Source organism: Oryx dammah, unplaced genomic scaffold, assembly GCF_014754425.2.
Source record: "Oryx dammah isolate SB20612 unplaced genomic scaffold, SCBI_Odam_1.1 HiC_scaffold_5, whole genome shotgun sequence".
Taxonomy (NCBI): Eukaryota; Metazoa; Chordata; class Mammalia; order Artiodactyla; family Bovidae; genus Oryx; species Oryx dammah.
In genome coordinates this window covers 70787184-70803813 of record NW_024070189.1, presented here as the reverse complement: position 1 = coordinate 70803813, position 16630 = coordinate 70787184, and the positions used below count along the sequence as shown (strand labels likewise).

Below are 16630 nucleotides of genomic sequence, written 5' to 3'. Positions count from 1 at the left end.
TTAAAAGCAGAGACATTACTTTGCCAACAAAGATCTGTATAGTCAAAGCTATGGTTTTCCCAGTAGTTATGTACAGGTGTGGAAGCTGGACCATACAGAAGGCTGAGCGCCAAAGAATTGATGCCTTCAAACTGTTTTGTTGGAGAAGACACTTGAGAGTCCTTTGGACAGCAAGGAGATCAAACCAGTCAATCCTAGGAAATCAATCCTGAATTTTCATTGAAAGGACTGATGCTGAAGCTTAAGTTCCAATCCTTTGGCCATCTGATGCGAAGAGACAACTTGACTGCAGAAGACTGGGAAAGACTGAGGGCAGGAGGAGAAGGGGTCGATAGAGGATGAGATGGTTGGATGGCATCACCGACTCAATGGACATGAGTTTGAGCAAGCTTTGGGAGGTGGTGAAAGACAGGGAAGCCTGGTGTGCTGCAGTCCATGGGGTCACAAAAAATCAGACATGACTGAGCAACTGAACAACAGGTGATTACATATACAGCTAGGGTTGAACTACACTGTGTCTGATGCCAAAGTCCCGCACAGAACTCAGGCAGGGAAGGTGACAGAAGAGTCTGGGAAGGAGAGGCCTGTGAGGAGGAGGAAAACCAAGTGAAGATCACATTCTGAGAAGGGGTGTGGAAAGCTGCTGAGAGGTAAGGAGAGTCTAGATCACAAAGAGAGTCCAGGTGGCTTTTGTTTGGGGAAAATAGGAGGTTGATGATCCTAATAAAAGCAATGGAATGGAGTTGTGGCGACCACCAGGAGATTGGATTTGGTTGAAGAGAGAATGGGGGGTGCGAAAGTGGAAATGAGAGTAATCAACAACTCTTTTGAGGAATTTCTCTGTGAAGAGGAAGAGAGAAATGGGGAGGTGGCTGAAGGAGAATGAGAGGCCAAGGGGAGGTTTGTTTTAAAGAAATTATAGAGCATATTTGTGTGTGGCTGGAAATGATGATGATGATGATGGAATTAACAGGTCAAGGAGGGAGGGTAGAGCTCCGTTTGCCAAGCCATGGGGAAGTGAGAGGAGACGGGAGCAGACACTCTTCTCTTGTAGGGCAGGAGGGAGACTGGTGAAGATATAGCTGCTCTTACAGATGAAGCAGTGGGAGGTCAAGGATGCCCACTTCTGTTGGCTACCATTTCCTAAGTAGAAATGTGAGAATGGTCAGGGATGGAGAGCAGAAGCTATGAGAGCCTTGAGGAGGAGAAAAGCAGCCACTGTGGGGTGCAGGATCTCTGGGCAACATGGAGAGCCTATCTATATGAGGTTTGAGATCACATCGTTAAAGAGAGCACAATCAACCTGGTTATGGGAATTTCTCATATGGTGGCTCAGAGAATTGGGTTCAACTGAGGCTGGGGACTTTGCCCCAAAAATAGGATGGAAGGAGAGGGGAGCAGAAGGCAGAATCCAAGTAGGGCAAGGATGGGATTATGGACTGGAGTAGTGCAGATAATGAGAAAGGGGTCAGTGCAGGTCAGTGAGAATGGAGATCAGCCACACAGGCAACACTAGAGGAAGTGGGCCAGAAGGAGAGGAGGTAGCCAGCGGCAGACACTTGAAATAAGACAGTGTCACTGTGAAGTGACAATGGAGTGTCACCATCATAAAGATGAAGATCGGGAGGTGTCAAAGGTGTGAGCAGCTGAGGTGGTGCTGAGGTCAAGGGTCCAGGAGGCTGGGTCTTTGGGGGCATTGATGCTTGGATGCATGGAGACCCAGGGATGGTGACAGGAGCAGCAGTAAGGGGAGGAGAGTAAGGCAGCCAATGAAGTCTTCAAGACTCCTTATCTCCTTCTGGAATGTGGACTCCTTGAAAACAGGACTGTGGCTGTCATGAACACAGCCATGGGTCCTCAGAGCCTGGCACAAAGTAGGCATTGGTATGACTGGAATGAATGCATGTCTGGTGTATAATTTGATCTTTATCCTTGATGGCTAAGGAAGAGACTGAGGCCAGGGACTCCCCAGGAGTGTCTGTGCATTTTTGAGTCTCAGCGGAGACTGTTTTGGGTGTGCACATCTTTGAAGTCCCTGCCCCCTGCCCCTCCCCCACTCCCACTCCTCCCCAGCTCAGGCTTTCCGGTCCCTCAAAATCAGCCTCCACACAGCTTTCCCTGGTCTGACTGTATCCCTCCACTGAGGATGAGACCCAGCTCCTTGTAGGATGATCAGGCCTCTCATGTGTGGCCAACTCAATCTTAAGCCCCTAGGAACCCTCTGGTTCATGCTCTTCCCTTGCTCTCTGCAACCACCATGCCTACCTTCAGCCTGGAAAGCTCCAGGGCTCACTGCCAGCCTGGTGAAGCCCTGCCTCCCCTTTACGCTCAATTCAGAGGGTACATCACCCATCAGCAAGCCTTATTTCTCCCTCTGCCCTACTACTGTCTGAGTCACTTTCACCGCATAGGACCACATGGAGCCGTAATTATCTGCATTCCACTTGCCTGCTCCTGTGGACTTGAACCTCCTGGTGGCAGAGTCTGCACTGGGTCACATATGCCCCTGGAACCCAGCACAGGGCACTGGTGTTTGCTGCAACCCGTGTTTGAGGATCTGTGTGGACCTTGGCATACCACTGCTGGGAGCCTTGCTGTCCTTAGTCGCTCAGTCATGTATGACTCTTTTCGACCCTATGGACTGTAGCCTGCCAGGCTCCTCTGTCCATGGGATTCTCCAGGCAAGGATACTGGAGTGAGTAGCCATGCCCTTTCCAGAGGATCTTCCCGACCCAGGGATCGATCCCAGAGATCCGGCATTGCAGGTGGATTCTTACCATCTGAGCCACCAGGAAAGCCCGCAGGGAGGAGATAGCACTGTGAGCCAGGAGGCTGGACACAGAGGAGAGCTAAAAAGGCTTTATTACCAGCAAATCTGTACACTATACACGGGGGAGGGGGTGGGGTCCTCCCAGGCCTCCTACCTCGTCACTCCAGGCTAGAGTGAGTGTGAGGGTTGCATCCCCAGATGTCTGTTGTTCCCCCTGTCCTCTTGTCCCGGAGAGTGCCCTCCTCTCCTAGAGCGGCCAGGCCCAGTGCTTCAGGGCCGGTCGCAGGGGGCCGGGCCCTTCTTTCGCTCTCGGCTCAGAAACGTCACCAGCTTGGCCTTGAAGCCTGAGTGCGCACCCGGGCGGCCAGACCCCGCGGCCTCGTCGCCGTTATCCGCCAGCTCCAGCTCCAGCAACCGCCGGTACTGGGCCTCCAGGCTGCTGTCGTGGGCCGCGCCGGACCAGCCCAGGTCCTGGCTGTTGTGGTAGATGGGGCTGTCCGGGGGGCTGCCGCCGCCCGGGCCCTCTTCCACCAGCTCCCGGCAGCTGGCGTCGGGCGCGAACAAGTTCTCGTACAGGTGTTCGGCGGCGGCGCTCGGGGGCCCGCTGGCCCGCTTGCACACCGACGCGTAGAGCACTGCCGGCGGCTCCTCGGAGACCGCGGGGCCCAGCAGCGGCGGCAGACTCTGTGGCCCGGGCTCGGCCGCGCGCATCTTCCGCGAGCCGGGCGCCTCGGGCCGCGGGGCCCCGTCCCGCAGCTCGCCTGGAGGCTCCAGCGAGGGCAGCGAGGTGGCCCGCGGCAGAGGGCAGGGCCGGGGCCCCGGGAGCCGCTCCCGCTGGCGGGCGATGGCGGCGGCCAAGGCCCCGCACAGGTCGCGGGCGCGGGCGCTGCTGAAGGCGAAGAGGCCCTCGCCCGAGTCGCAGCGGCGGCCGGCTTCAAAGGAGAACACGCCCTGGGCAGGGGGCGGCACGAGGAGTCAGCGGTTTGAGGAACTGCGCGCCACCCGCCACCCTTCCCTGGGGGACCAGTGGGGCGGCAACCCAGCACCTCACCTTGTCGGAGCCGAACTTTCGCAGGAAGCAGTAGGGCCAGGTGTAGAGCGCCTGCAGGTTGGCTGGTTCGCTCAGCTGGATAGCGTCCTGGCCCAGCCGCAGGAGGTAGGGCCCCTTCAGCTGGCAGCGGGTGGCTGCCTCCGTCCTCTGCACCACCACCGGGAACTCACCCACTGCAAGCACCGGCCGTGAGGGCCACAAGCACAGACTCCAGGGGTGGGGTCCCAGAAAGCTTCCCGCCCGCCCGGGGTGTGCTGGGGCTAAAGCTGCCTCTGTAATCTCTGCGACTTACCTTCCTGCCAGGAAGAGTAGATGGAGTTCTCCTCCATGGGGACCAGGCTCCTCTGCCGAGCGTCTACCTCCCCAGATCCTGAGGAACTCTCCCCTGTGCCCTAGGGAATGGGACAAGGTTAGAGGTTAGTGCCTCTCCTCCCCATTCCCATATCCTTTCCCTGGGGTCTGTGACAAGCAAGGGCACCCAGTGACCTGAGTGCCAGACCCAGTGCTGCCTATGACACAGTGCAAGGCCCTGGGCACCACTCTGAGCCTATTTCCCCACCGGCTGCCCCCTTTAGGGTGCTGAGAGCTGTAAAGCAAGGGCACACATGAAGATGTCCTCCATCGCCCCTGAGGTTGGCCAAGGACTGGGCCAGTCTGTCTGTGTCCCTGACACCTTGGAGCAGTAAAGGGGTGGGAGCTTCAAGGGCGGGACCCACGAGAGAATGGCCACTGTTCCTCCCATCTTTGACCTCTTTCTCCATCTTCCCCGACATTCTTCAGGCTCTGACCCTGAGCATCTCCATCATAACCACCTTGGCCCATGATACCACATGCCATGCCATGCTAAGTCACTTCAGTGTCTGGCTGTTTGTGATTCTATGGACCATAGATCACCAGGCTCCTCTAGTCGTGGGACTCTCCAGGCAAGAATACTAGAGCAGGGTTGCCGTGCCCTCCTTCGGGGATCTTCCCAACCCAGGGATTGAACCCAGGTCTTCTGCATTGCAGGTGGATTCTTTACCATCAGAGCCACCAGGGAAGCCCCAAGATACCATAGCCAGGGTCACATGCAATGGCTTCCCACTGGTCTCTTTGCTCCTGTTTACCTTTTTTTTTTTTTAAATCAACAGAATTGTGGTGAAATACACAGCATAAAACTGACCATTTTAACTATTTTAAAGTGGATGGAGATGTAATTAATTCAGAACTTTTTCATCACTCCAAATGGAAATCCTGTACCCATTAAGTCTTTACTTTCTATTCCCTCCTTTCCTCAGCCCTGGCAACCCGAAAGCTGCTTTCTGTAACTATGGATTTGTCTATTCTGGGTATTTCATGTAAATGGAATCACACAGTGTGTGGCCTTTAGTGCCTAGTTGTTCTGACTTAGCATGTTTCCAATGTCCACCCATGTTGTAGCATGTATCAGTGCTCCATTCTTTTTTAAGTAATGTTCTGTTGTATGGATAGACTACATTCAGTTTATCCATTCATCCGTTGATGTACATGTGGGTTGTTTGCATCTTTGGGCTACTATGAAGAACGCTGCACTAAAGATTCTCATGCAAGTTTTGTTTGAACACCTGTTTCAGTTCTCTTGGGTCTACGCCTAGGAGGAGAATTGCTAGGTCATATGTTAACTTTGTTTAATTTTTGAGGAACTGCCACTCATTTCCTTTTGGCCCATCAGAGACCCTGCAAACCTTTAAAAACTCAGTTTCTGGGTCCAACTCCCCAGAGGCTTCTCCTCTTGTGTAGAATAAAAGCCCAGATTTCACAAGTGGCCCAAGGCAGGTTCAGTTGGCCAAGTTCTCCACCATTGCCTCCTCCTGGGTCCCCTCTCCCTTCTTACCCTGTGGCCACACTGGCCTTTCTGCTCCTTGAACATCAAGCTTTTCCCTGCCTCAGGGCCCTTGCCCACGTTGCTCCCTCTTTTCAGGAGCCTTCTCAGATCTGTGTTGAGGACACTCTTTCTTCAGATCTTTGCCTGGTGGGTTATTTGTCCTCTCCTGAGAAGCCTTCCTGGACCATCCTGTCTAACATCCCCCCACTCACTCATGGTCCCACTCAGCCTCTCATATTCTCCATAGCATGCATGGCTATCTGAGATTTGTTCTCTGGGCTTCTGGGCTGTATCCCAGGCTTCTAGGTACTTGCCAAGTGATGGGATGTGAATGAGCATGGAGATGAACAAGGTGTGGGTGAAATGGTCTTCCCGGCCCGCCCCTGGATGCCTTACCTACCTGCCCTGTGCTCACCGGGAAGGCCAGCTGACAGATGGGGCCCATCCATGCCTGGCGGTGCTCTGCGGCCAGCAGGTGGCTTCGCTCCGTGGTGGTGAGCAGGAAGGCACCAGTGTCCCGGGGGCAGCTCTCACCATCAGCCGGTAGCACGGACACGCAGTCAGCCAGGCGGATGATCCTCCGTTCTCCCCGCCGGCCAGGCCCTGCAGACCTGTCACCTGCTGGCCCTAGGCCACCATCCCGGACCTCCCAGCTCTCTAGCCGGGCCACGCCCGAGGGGCCTCCTGCATAGAGTAAACCCCATACCTTCCGCCAGGACTTCTGCAGGAGATAAAAATGGGGGAGATGACCCTCAAGTGGCAGTTCCCAACCTGCAGCAGCTCAACCCCACATAAGCCATTCAGCCAGTGCTCCTGGCCACCCAGGGTGGCCTCCGCCTCCCTGCTCCTCAGGCCACGTGAAAGCGAAGTGTCATCCAGTCATGTCCGACTCTTTGTGACCCCATGGACTGTAGCCCGCCAGGCTCCTCTGGCCATGGGATTTTTCCAGGCAAGAATACTGGAGTGGGTTGCCATTTCCTTCTCCAGGGGATCTTCCTGGCCTAGGGGTTGAACCCGGGTCTCCTGCACTGCAGGCAGATTCCTTACTGTCTGAGCGGCTTTTTTACCGTCTGAGCCACCAGGGAAGCCCAGGATGCCTTGACAGAGCTGGCCTGGCAAGGGGGACAGTCTGTACTTGGAGTCAGTCAGCCCCCACATCTACCCCCACAATTTCCCAACTGTGATCCCCATAAGCACTAGTATCTTCGTCTCTCAGAGGTCATGGCGGGGGGGCTTCCCTGGTGGTCCAGTGGCTAGGACTCCATGCTCCCAATGCAGGGGCCTGGGTTTGATCCCTGATCAGGGAACTGGATCCCACATGGGGCAAATAAAACATCCTGCACGCCACCACTGAGACCCAGCATGGCCAAATAAATAATAAAATAAAATACTTAAAAAACAAACGGTTGTAAGAACGCACAAAGTTGGGGCTTCTACTGGGTAATATCTAGTGGCTAGAGCAGACCACCTGCATCCCTGCTTTGTCGGTGCCCCCACTGCCTGCAAAGAAAAGGTCAATTAGGCCATGGGGCAAGGGCTGGGGTGGGAGGGAGGCCTCGGTCTCATGATGGCAAGGAAGGAAACATGCAAATAATTCCGAGCAAAGGAAACAGACGGTTTATCTGCCTGGGCAGCAGCTGCGGCTGAGCTATGGGTGTGCAGGGCCCACGACCTGAGGACAGGGCTGGGAAGAGCTGAGCCCTCTTCAGCAGGATGGAGCTCCACTTTTAGGGGCTCCTCCAGCTCAGCCTCCAGCCCTCTCAGGGGCCACAGTGCCACTAGTAGATGGGATGGAAGGCTGTTGGATTAGCCGGTCCCTCACCTCTGCTCTGCCCCGTTGGCATTACAAGCTCCCTGCTCTTGGCTTCCCACCTGTAAATGAGGCAGGGTCTCACTGAGGCTGAACTTCTCCACACCCAGGTTGGACTCCCCACCCTGACGCCTACCCTCTTTCTCCCAATCCTAGTGGCCTGTCTGAGTCTGGGGCAGAGGCCCACCACCTGTCCTAGGCGGCCGCCTGGCAGCCAGGGTCCCCACCTTGCCGAACTTGATGTGCTGCTGGTAGAGGATGCCATCCTTGACGGGGGTCTCCAGAGGCTCCATGGCCGCGGCCGGGCCCAGGGCCGCCACTCCGAGGACCTGCGGAGACTGATGACGGGCAGGAGGGGAACTCCTCACACTTCCCCTTCTGGCCACTTCCCCCTCCCTCTGTCCAGAGCAGCAGCTGCAGGCCTGGGGGAGGGGAGCCCTGCCTACACCATAAAGGAGCTAGAATGGGGTGCGGAGGGCATTCCATATTTCTCCCTTGGGGTTCCAGGTATCCCACTAGGGCCAGGCAGGGACCTCAGACCACCTGAGAGCAGATGATCCCTGCCTGTTGCGGTCAGCTGGGTGTGAGCTTCTGACCGCAGGCTGGCTCCCGAGTCATGAGCTCCAACCCCTCCCCCATCCTGGGGCAGTTGTGTACCCTGGGGCCTGGCATGCCCACAGCTTGGCCCCCACCCCAGGACCTTACTCTAGCCAGATGGGCAAACTCCTTGCTTTCCCATTCAAGAGTCCTAGTTGGTCGGCCTGTCTTTATGCTGGAAAACAGTTCTAACAATCACTTGGTCCTCTCCATTTCACAGCTCCTGTCTATTGCCAGCCTTGGCAACTTCCCATTGAACTATGGCCCCACCTGGGCCCATCAGGCCCTTTCTGCCATGCCCAAACAACCCATCCCTCCCCTTCCTAAACGCTGCCTGGCTCCCAGTGCCCTCAGGTCTAGCTTGGACTCCTGGGCCCAGCACTCGAGGAGTATTTTCTCCTCTACCTTCCCACGCCTGGCCCCTTCAGGGCACCTCTCACCGTGCTCCTCAGGGCACTGGGCCTTCTCCCTCTGGCCTTCTCCCTCCTGGAGGCCTCCCTTGACCACCCCCACGCTCTCTTGAGAGCACAAAGGCCCCAGCCCTCATGGCACGGCCCCAGCCACGTGAGTGTGGCACGCCCCTGCCGAGTTCCCTGGAGATCCCACGTGCGTTTTTTTTTTTTTAAGCTTTGCTTCTTACTGGGGCTCTTTCTAAGCCTTGCCTTGCTGGAGGCCAGTTATCTGAGCTCTGCATATGAATCTGAATTCTGGAGACAGCCTTGTCATTTATCCCGTGCCACTTCTAGGAAGCAATGTGTGAACAGGCCAAATACTGTTTGGGGGTCACATGTGGGTTGTGTATCTTCTCAGGCAGGAAATCTAGGGCCTCATTCACCTGGCTTTGTGCCCATTATGGCCCAAGCAGCCTCGGACACCATGTCCTTTGCATTCTCATTGCCATTTCACCGATGAGGAAATCAACTCAGAAACATTAAGTAACTTGCCCAAGGCGACACACCAAGTGGCAAACATGGCTCGATCAACAGCTGTCCCGCTGGGATAAGCGCGTGGCCTGCGCATGGAGTGTCTGGCGCAGAGGAGCTGCCACCAGGGTTCTTTTTCTATCTACCCCTAGCAAGATGCTGAAATCCTGGCCCCTTTGCTAGCAGTCCCGTGACTGCAGCCTGCATTTATTCATGGCTGATCTGTCTGTCCCACTCACTTGTGAACTTCCCAGAGGGCATCTGTCTGGCTCACCTGGGTCCTGAGCCCAACACATAGCTGGGTCAGTGGGTGCATGTGGCCTAGGTAGCAGTCCTATGGCATTTGCTGCCCACTTGGCAAACAGCAGAGGCCTCCCTACTGGGAGCCTGCGTGGGCAGGGGGCCTGAGACACGATGTCTCCAAAGGGCCTTAGGAGAAGCCCTGGGGAACTTTACACACTGACAGAAGAGGGAGGCTGGGGCAGGCCTGGAGGTTATAACAGCCAACCAGAAAGACCAGAAACCCCAATCAACCATTTCCCTTTGGTCTATCAGGATGGTCCTTCTCTGAGTCACAATAGAAGAAATTTACCCTAAGCCTCCACAGGAGGCCCCAGGCAATCAGCTCCTTCCACAGCTCAGTACCAGCAGGTTTTGGCAGTGGTGGTGGGAAATACCAAGGTCCCACCTCAGAGGGGCGCTGGCGGTCAGAGGGTGAGGCTTGCCCAGGGAGCACGGGGCAGACAAGGTGAAACACAGAGGCTGAGACCAGAAAGGCTTGTGCTTTAATGGCAACTAGGGTAAAGGGGAGCAAAAATAGTAATTCTGGGGGGCATGGGGAGCAGGCAGCCAGGTCCAGCCTGGCCCAACCCAGGCCAGCTGAGCCGAGGTTGCTGTCTTCTTGTCCACAGGGCGGGTGTGTGTGTGTGTGTGTGTATGTGTGTGTGTTGGGGGGGCAGTGATGGCGGCTGGAGCTCCAGGGACAGAGGCCCCTCGCGGAGAAGGAGGGGTGGCAGCCAGCTCAGAAGTCCATGGAGCTGTGGGCCAGGTAGTCCTTGCGGCCGATGTTGCTAACCTGCTTCGTCTGCATGGCTTCGAGCTTGGGGCAGTCGGTGATCCGATGACCCAGGCCCCCACAGAAGGCACAGCCACGCTCTCCTGCGGGAATGGGGTACCGGGAGAGGGAGGGTCAGCACGATGATGGGGCCAGTCTCCATACCCCAGATCTTGGGCACCCCCATCAGACCCCCAGTCCACCAAGGGGCAGCATCCACTTGTTCCATGGTGTGCTCGACTGCCCCCACCAGACTAGGGTCCTTCCACCCCGTGTCACCTCCAATCTCCAGCATGGACTCGTCCCCACAGTGCAGGACTTGCAGGACGGGTGGAACCTTCTGCTTGGCCTCCAGCAGCAGGGCTTTGAGATCCATCAGCACTGACTCATCTGTGGGGATAGTGGGGAGTCTTCAGGTCCAACCCTGGGCCCTGCAGCCAGAACCTGAGTGGTCACAGGTGGAGGACCCAGGAGACGGCCTCGGTGGTAGACTCACCACAGGCCTTGTTGATGAAGGTGGTGGCGATGCCTGTGTTTCCTGAGCGCCCAGTTCGGCCAATACGGTGCACTGCAGACAGGGAACAGAGCATGTGGCCCCCTCTCCAGGGGCTGTGGCTGAGCCCTCAACCCCAGCCTCCCAAACACCCCACCGTAGTTCTCGATCTCCTCAGGCATGTCATAATTGATGACGTGCTGGATGGCAGGGAAGTCCAAGCCCTTGGAGGCTACATCCGTGGCCACAAGTACATCCTTCTTGCCCTCCCGGAATGCCTCAATAGCCTTGGTCCGTTCCTCCTGGTCTGGAAAGGGTCGGGCAAGAACTGTTAGAGCGACAGCAGTGGTCTGGGGAGGAGTGGCAGGCTGTCCAGGTAGGGGAAGGGATAAGATGAAGGGCTGCTACGGGGGTGGGGTCTGTGCCTAGGACATCCCACCCTGACCTTTGCCCCCATGGATGGCAACAGCCTCCACTCCCTTGAGCAGCAAGTACTCATGGATGGCGTCTACATCTGCTTTCTTCTCTGCAAAGATGAGCACCTGTCCGGAAAAAGCCAACTCTGGTCACAGGGGCTGACTCCTGGGTGCCCCCATGACATTCCCCCTGCATGCTGCCCCCTGGCCAGCCTGGCTGGCAGCACTCACGGGCGGCGGTGTCTTCTGCAGGCACTCAAGCAGGTACACCATCTTGGCTTCCTCCTTCACGTATTCCACTTCCTGCCACCACCAGGATCAGGTCAGGTGGTCCTGACAACAGACTCACCAGCCCTGGCCCTGCCACAGAGAATGGGTCCCCAGTCCTGGCAGGGAGGTGACCAGAAGCCTCTTGCCAAGGGTGGAGCACTATAAGAAGGCTTCCTGCTAAGGGCCGAGGCTGTGAATGAAACCCTCGCTGCCCACCCTGCTCTGATCAGTTCCCGGGAGCCTTGGAAGACCCTGCCCTCCCAGGTAAGGCTGCCTAGCACGTACCTGGATGACATCCAGGCTGGCGGCCCCGGCACGCCCCACGTTGATAGTGACAGGCTTTACCAGGGCGCTCTTGGCAAAATTCTGAATCTTCTTAGGCATGGTGGCGCTGAAGAGGAGGGTCTGTCGCTGGCCCTGAGGAAGAAGCGGACATGTGTGGGCTGGGGAGGCTGAGTGGCTGGGATAGTGGGTGTTGAATGTGGTGTGTGTGGAGGGGGGAACGAGGCAGGAACGTCCCGGCCAGGTAGGGAAGGGCACCTTGAAGTAGGAGAAGATGGTGCGGATGTCGCCCTCAAAGCCCATGTCGATCATGCGGTCAGCCTCGTCCAGGGCCAGGTAACGACAGATGTCCAGGCTGACCATCTTCTTCTGCAGCAGATCCATGAGGCGCCCAGGAGTGGCCACCATCATATGCACACCACTGGGGATCAAGGGCGACACTGAGGCTGAGCCACCTGCTCGACCTTACCTAGAGGCCAGCAGCCTGCTCTGTTCTGCCTTCCAGTCTCCTTCCTGTTTCTCCTTGCTTGTCCCTCCTTGTCACTGCCACTACCTTGCTCTCCAAACAGAACAAGGCTCTCCTGGAGAGGACTACAGCCTTCTCTGCTAGACCCCAGCCGGGTGTTCACTTCTGCCTCACACACCCGTCCCCCTGATCACTCCTCTGCCCCTAGGAGGGCTGATCTGAATTTTCAGATAGTTTCAGCTTGTGCTTCCACAGGACCCTTTGTAGGCCTCAACGGGATCAGCTTCCTGGTACACTGAACTCATCTTTTCCATGTTTGCATCTTCCCTAACTAGCAATGCCTATGAAACAGGGACTGGGTTTGGCCTGTCTGTAACCCTGGACATGTAGTGATGTGATGTCAGGAACTGCACTGTGTGGAAAGGGCACAGGCCCAGCCACTCCCCAGAGCCTCAGCCTCCTTGATAGATCACACTGGACAACCCTGATCGTCCTGGACACCCCAGGCCCTCCACCTCTCTGCCTTCTGCCTGGAATGCCCTGACTCCTTGACCTCCCAGATGGCCCTGTTCCATCTGCTGTGGTCCCAGAGTACTTAACACCTTCCTCTGTCCCAACCCACCTCCTCCTTAGACTGGGGGCTCCTTGAGGGCTGAGCCTATGGGTGGCCTCTGCAAGGCTCTGCTGAGTAGCTAAAGCAAAGGATCTCTTGGCTTGTCAAGGGGTTCTGACAAAGCCTGTGGGACAGGGTGACTTGGACTCACTGTCGGATGGTCTCCATCTGCTCTTTGACGGACATGCCCCCAATGCAGAGGGCACAGCGCAGGAGTGGCGAGCTGTCTTCCTGCAGCAGGCGGCAGTAGTACTCCAGGATGCCATGGGTCTGTCGGGCCAGCTCCCGCTGCAGGTACAGGGGCAGTGGCTGGCACCAGAAGGTGGCTCCCTCCCTCGTGTACCCTGCCCTCCAGGCCAGCCTCTCTTACCGAAGGGCAGATAATGAGTCCATAGGGCCCTTCACGCTTAGAGAAAGGTAACCTTTTCTCTTGTTCCAGGCAGAACATGATGACGGGCAAAGTGAACACCAGTGTCTTGCCTGAACCGGTAAAGGCTATGCCTATCATGTCGCGGCCAGAGAGACTGGTGACAGAGAAGAGAGGCCGGAGGGTCAGGCTCGGTGGAAAACAAAGACTGCTTCTCACCCAGTGGCTGCTCCTCCCCGGACTGTCAGCTTCACACTCACATGGTGGGAATTCCCTGGATCTGAATGGGTGTTGGGTGGTGGATGCCCTTCTTCTTCAGGCCTCTCAGGATGGCTACAGAAAACAGCCTGGTTTCATTTTTGTGTTTCACAGGATACGAGACACAGGCCTCTAACGCCTGTAAAACTGGCACTATGTCCCTCATGTTAAAATGACGAGACTAAGACAGACAAAGAGACAGACACACAAACTTGCCCAAGGCTTCTAGGCTAAGTGGAGGCAGGATTCACACCCAGTTCTGTTTAAGGCCATCATCACTGGCCCGTCAAAGCTCCCTAATGGCAGAGGTTACAAAGTATGAACAGCTCAATGACTGAAAAAGAAGCATAAAGACGAACTCCTCCTTCTCCATTGCCTGGACCTGATGCAGCAGCTTCTGGATTTCGGAACCCCACAGATGTTTCACTGTCAAAATGCGGTGCGTGTTTCATGATCACAGTGTGGTACTGCAGACTTCCCTGGGGGTACAGTGGATAAAAATCTGCCTGCTGATGCAGGGGACGCGGGTTTGACCCCTGGTGTGGGAAGATTCCACGTGCTGTGGAACAACTAAAGCCTGTGTGCCACAACTACCGAGCCTGCGTGCCACAGCCAATGAAGCCCACACGCCACACCTTCTGAGCCTGTGCGCTGCAACTCCTGAGCCTGCGTGCCTAGCCTATGCTCCACAACAAGAAGCCTGTGCCCCGCAACAAAGAGTAGCCCCTGCTAGCTCCAACCAGAGAAAGCCTGTGCGCAGGAACAAAAGACCCAGCACAGCCTGTATGCGTATAACGTGCTGGTGCTTCTGGCTCCCAGGTACCTGCAGGAAATTTCATTTCCTTGAAGCTCTTAATGGGCGGTGGGATGCCATCGCCTTCCACCAAGATGTGGTACTTCTTCCGGACACGTTCATGCCGCTCTTCAGACATACTCAGGACATAACGGGGTGGTGTCCAACTGTGGGTGGGTGACAAGGGTCAAGAGAGCCCCTGGGCACACCTGGCTTTGGGGTGTCCCTTCCAGTCTCAGCCACCTACCATCCCAAGTAAGAGGAACCAACTGCAGACAAGAAAGACATACCTAGTTTTGATTGGATCATCGTATGTGATTCCCTTAGCCATCTCCTTCACTGACATCAAAGCTGAGGAAACAGATGTGGCTCAAGGCTGGCTCCTGCTTCCCAGAGGCCAGGTCCCTTGAAGTGGAACATGCCTAGGGGTGAGGGAGGAGGCTCAGTTCACCTCTTCTCTGCCCTGGCTACAGCCATACCTCGACCTTCGGCCACACTCTCCAGGATCTTCTCCTCTTCCTTCAGCTGCTTCTCTTTGGCAGACTCCTTGCGGGCTGACAAAAGAAACAGAAGGTGTCAGAGAGACACCAAAGCAGTGCGCCACACTGAGCCTCCGGCCTGCTGCCCAGCCCACCTTCAGCCTTCTCTTTGAGATGCTGGTGCTGATCCAAGAGGCTGACGTTGGACTGAGGACCCAAAGGGATGTCGTCCTCATCTCCTCGGGGCTCGCTGCCGCTGTCCTGCTGCTCCTCTTCCGCAGCTCCCTTGCGTCTTCGCTGCAGCAGCTTCTGGAGCTGAGGTTCCACGAGTGCCCCTCAGAGCCAAGCCCAACGCAAAGTGGGGCATCGGGCCCGGGGACCTGCGTCAGGATTCTGGCTTTTGGGAGAGGGTCCTGTGCTCGGAGGCGCAGAGCTGCCCCACTCCTCGGATGAGATTGCCAGTTCCTCGTCTGCCTGGGGACCACGCTCCCGCGTACTGACACCTCACTCCGCGGACCCGGGGCCACCCCCCATCGCATCACTAAAACCCTATCTCCTGCCCTCACTCTTCTCGCGACCCACGGCCCTCACCAGCATTTGCCGGCGTTGTCGCAACGGCACGTATGGCACGTAGTCCTCGTCGTCCTCATCCTCTGCATCAGAGCGGCTTCCTGTGGCAGTCGCCTCGTCGGTGCGAGCCCGCTGCAGACACACACGAGTCAGACCCGGACCCCCGGCCTTTACCTTCGCTCTCCACCCGCGCGGACCCCAACCTCTCTCCCACCTTCCGCTCAGGTTCCGATTCCGCCATCCTTTGCTGCACGCATGCGCACCACAGTAAAAACCCCACCCCACCTATATGAGATCCAATCAGATGTAAGGAAGCGGACGTCGGCACCTAGCAACGACCTCTGAGTGCCGGATCGCGCAGAAGGACAAATTTTCTCCTGCGCGTCGGTCGTGCGGTGCTGTGTCCTCGCCCACTGTAGGTGGCTACGCAGCTGTTGCCGGGGCTGAGGGCGAAAGCGTCAGGCAAGGCATTGTGTGACTCTGCTTCGAGCACGCGCTAAAAGCTCAAACCGAGCCGGGTAGAAGCATGGAAACCGCCGTTCCGAAGAGGGAGGCTTGCCGGCTGCCCAGCCTCGCCCAGGGCGTGACGTCACTCGGCACGCCCCCCCCGCTAGTGACACTGCGCCCTCTCGTGGCCAGGGAGCTCAGAGACCAGGCTAGCTGGAATCCCGGCCCGGACTCTGTCCAGCCCCTATTAACCCGCACCGGCCAAGGCAGGCAGGGCAGGATGGGGCTTGCAGAATAAGCTGACTGGTGAGAATATTGCTGGTGTTATCTGTGTGAAACACCTATGTTCAGAGTGGCGAGATAAGCAAAATGATGACTGGTTTTAAACTGAGGGCCTGTATATGTACGCAAACGATTATTATTGTAAATGCCGTAATAGAGTAACTGGGGAACCAAAGACGACTTCGAGGAGACCTGGATCTGAAGTTACAGGGAAGTGAGGAATCTCAGAGCTGCTGGGAGGGCAGGAGAGGAGGGGCTAGCAGGAGTCAAGGTCTGGCCATGCCCAAGTTCCTCAGTGAACAAGGAGATGTGGCCTGTGTAGGGTGGGATAGTTAAGAGTTAAGGCTGGAAAGGTAGACCCAGAGTGTGCAGGGCTGACTGTCAGGATAATTTCAACTTTTAAAGAGGATAGGTTAGTGCTGATCTTTTCTTCCTTTGTATGTTAAGAGTGTGGACTGGACATTGTGCTGTGTGAAAGTGTTAGCCGCTCAGTCACATCCACCTCATTTGCAATATCGCTGGCTGTAGCCCTCCATGCTTTTCTGTCCGTGGAATTCTCCAGGTGTGAATACTGGAGTGGGTTGCCATTTTCTTTGGGGAACTTCCCGACCTAGGGATTGAACCCGGGTCTCCTGTATTACAGGCAGATTCTTTACCATATAAGCCACCAGGGAAGCCCAAAGAGATTAGGTGGAGAGAGATAGATAACTGGTCTTAAGAACTCTCCTAAGACACAAAAAGTACCACTTTTAGAATTAGCACAAAGGCAGGCAATTGGCAACCCATTCCAGTATTCTTGCCTGGAGAATTTCATGGACAGAGGAACCTGTCAGGCTAGTCCATGGA

General features: G+C 56.3%; 2 protein-coding genes across 4 annotated transcripts; both read right to left on the bottom strand.

Moving 5' to 3' along the window:
* Positions 1 to 2839: 2839 nt before the first annotated feature.
* On the bottom strand, positions 2840 to 8830 carry DOK3 (docking protein 3). Of its 2 annotated transcripts, none has more exons than XM_040240454.1 (5): positions 7702 to 8830; positions 6065 to 6385; positions 4114 to 4213; positions 3822 to 3994; positions 2840 to 3721 (listed from the first exon to the last, which is right to left on the bottom strand). In XM_040240454.1, exons 1-5 carry the CDS (start codon positions 7765 to 7767, stop codon positions 3041 to 3043), a joined length of 1341 nt encoding a protein of 446 aa, XP_040096388.1. In that variant the 5' UTR covers positions 7768 to 8830; the 3' UTR covers positions 2840 to 3040. The 2 variants fall into 2 exon arrangements, with proteins under 2 accessions (XP_040096388.1, XP_040096389.1); XM_040240455.1 differs by having other exon boundaries at positions 6080 to 6385; positions 7702 to 8829.
* A 927-nt stretch (positions 8831 to 9757) lies between these two features.
* Positions 9758 to 15367, bottom strand: DDX41 (DEAD-box helicase 41). Of its 2 annotated transcripts, XM_040240453.1 has the most exons (17): positions 15270 to 15367; positions 15077 to 15187; positions 14641 to 14800; positions 14486 to 14560; positions 14297 to 14357; positions 14037 to 14173; positions 13216 to 13288; positions 12959 to 13112; positions 12740 to 12876; positions 11768 to 11930; positions 11513 to 11644; positions 11189 to 11260; positions 10987 to 11083; positions 10699 to 10848; positions 10545 to 10616; positions 10328 to 10438; positions 9768 to 10152 (listed from the first exon to the last, which is right to left on the bottom strand). In XM_040240453.1, the coding sequence occupies exons 1-17, from the start codon at positions 15294 to 15296 to the stop codon at positions 10016 to 10018; spliced, it is 1869 nt and encodes a 622-aa protein (XP_040096387.1). In that variant the 5' UTR covers positions 15297 to 15367; the 3' UTR covers positions 9768 to 10015. The 2 variants fall into 2 exon arrangements, with proteins under 2 accessions (XP_040096386.1, XP_040096387.1); XM_040240452.1 differs by having other exon boundaries at positions 9758 to 10152; positions 11513 to 11930.
* Between the last annotated feature and the right edge of the window lie 1263 nt (positions 15368 to 16630).

Coding starts and splice junctions, on each gene's coding strand:
- DOK3 (XM_040240454.1), bottom strand. CDS start 7,767: ATGGAGCCTCTGGAGACCCCCGTCAAGGATGGCATCCTCTACCAGCAG. Junction 6,386..7,701: donor AGCACATCAAGTTCGGCAAG/GTGGGGACCCTG, acceptor TATCTCCTGCAG/AAGTCCTGGCGGAAGGTATG. Junction 3,722..3,821: donor GAAAGTTCGGCTCCGACAAG/GTGAGGTGCTGG, acceptor CCCCCTGCCCAG/GGCGTGTTCTCCTTTGAAGC.
- DDX41 (XM_040240452.1), bottom strand. CDS start 15,296: ATGGCGGAATCGGAACCTGAGCGGAAG. Junction 13,113..13,215: donor ATCCAGGGAATTCCCACCAT/GTGAGTGTGAAG, acceptor CTCTGTCACCAG/TCTCTCTGGCCGCGACATGA. Junction 11,931..12,739: donor CAGATGGAGACCATCCGACA/GTGAGTCCAAGT, acceptor CTTGATCCCCAG/TGGTGTGCATATGATGGTGG.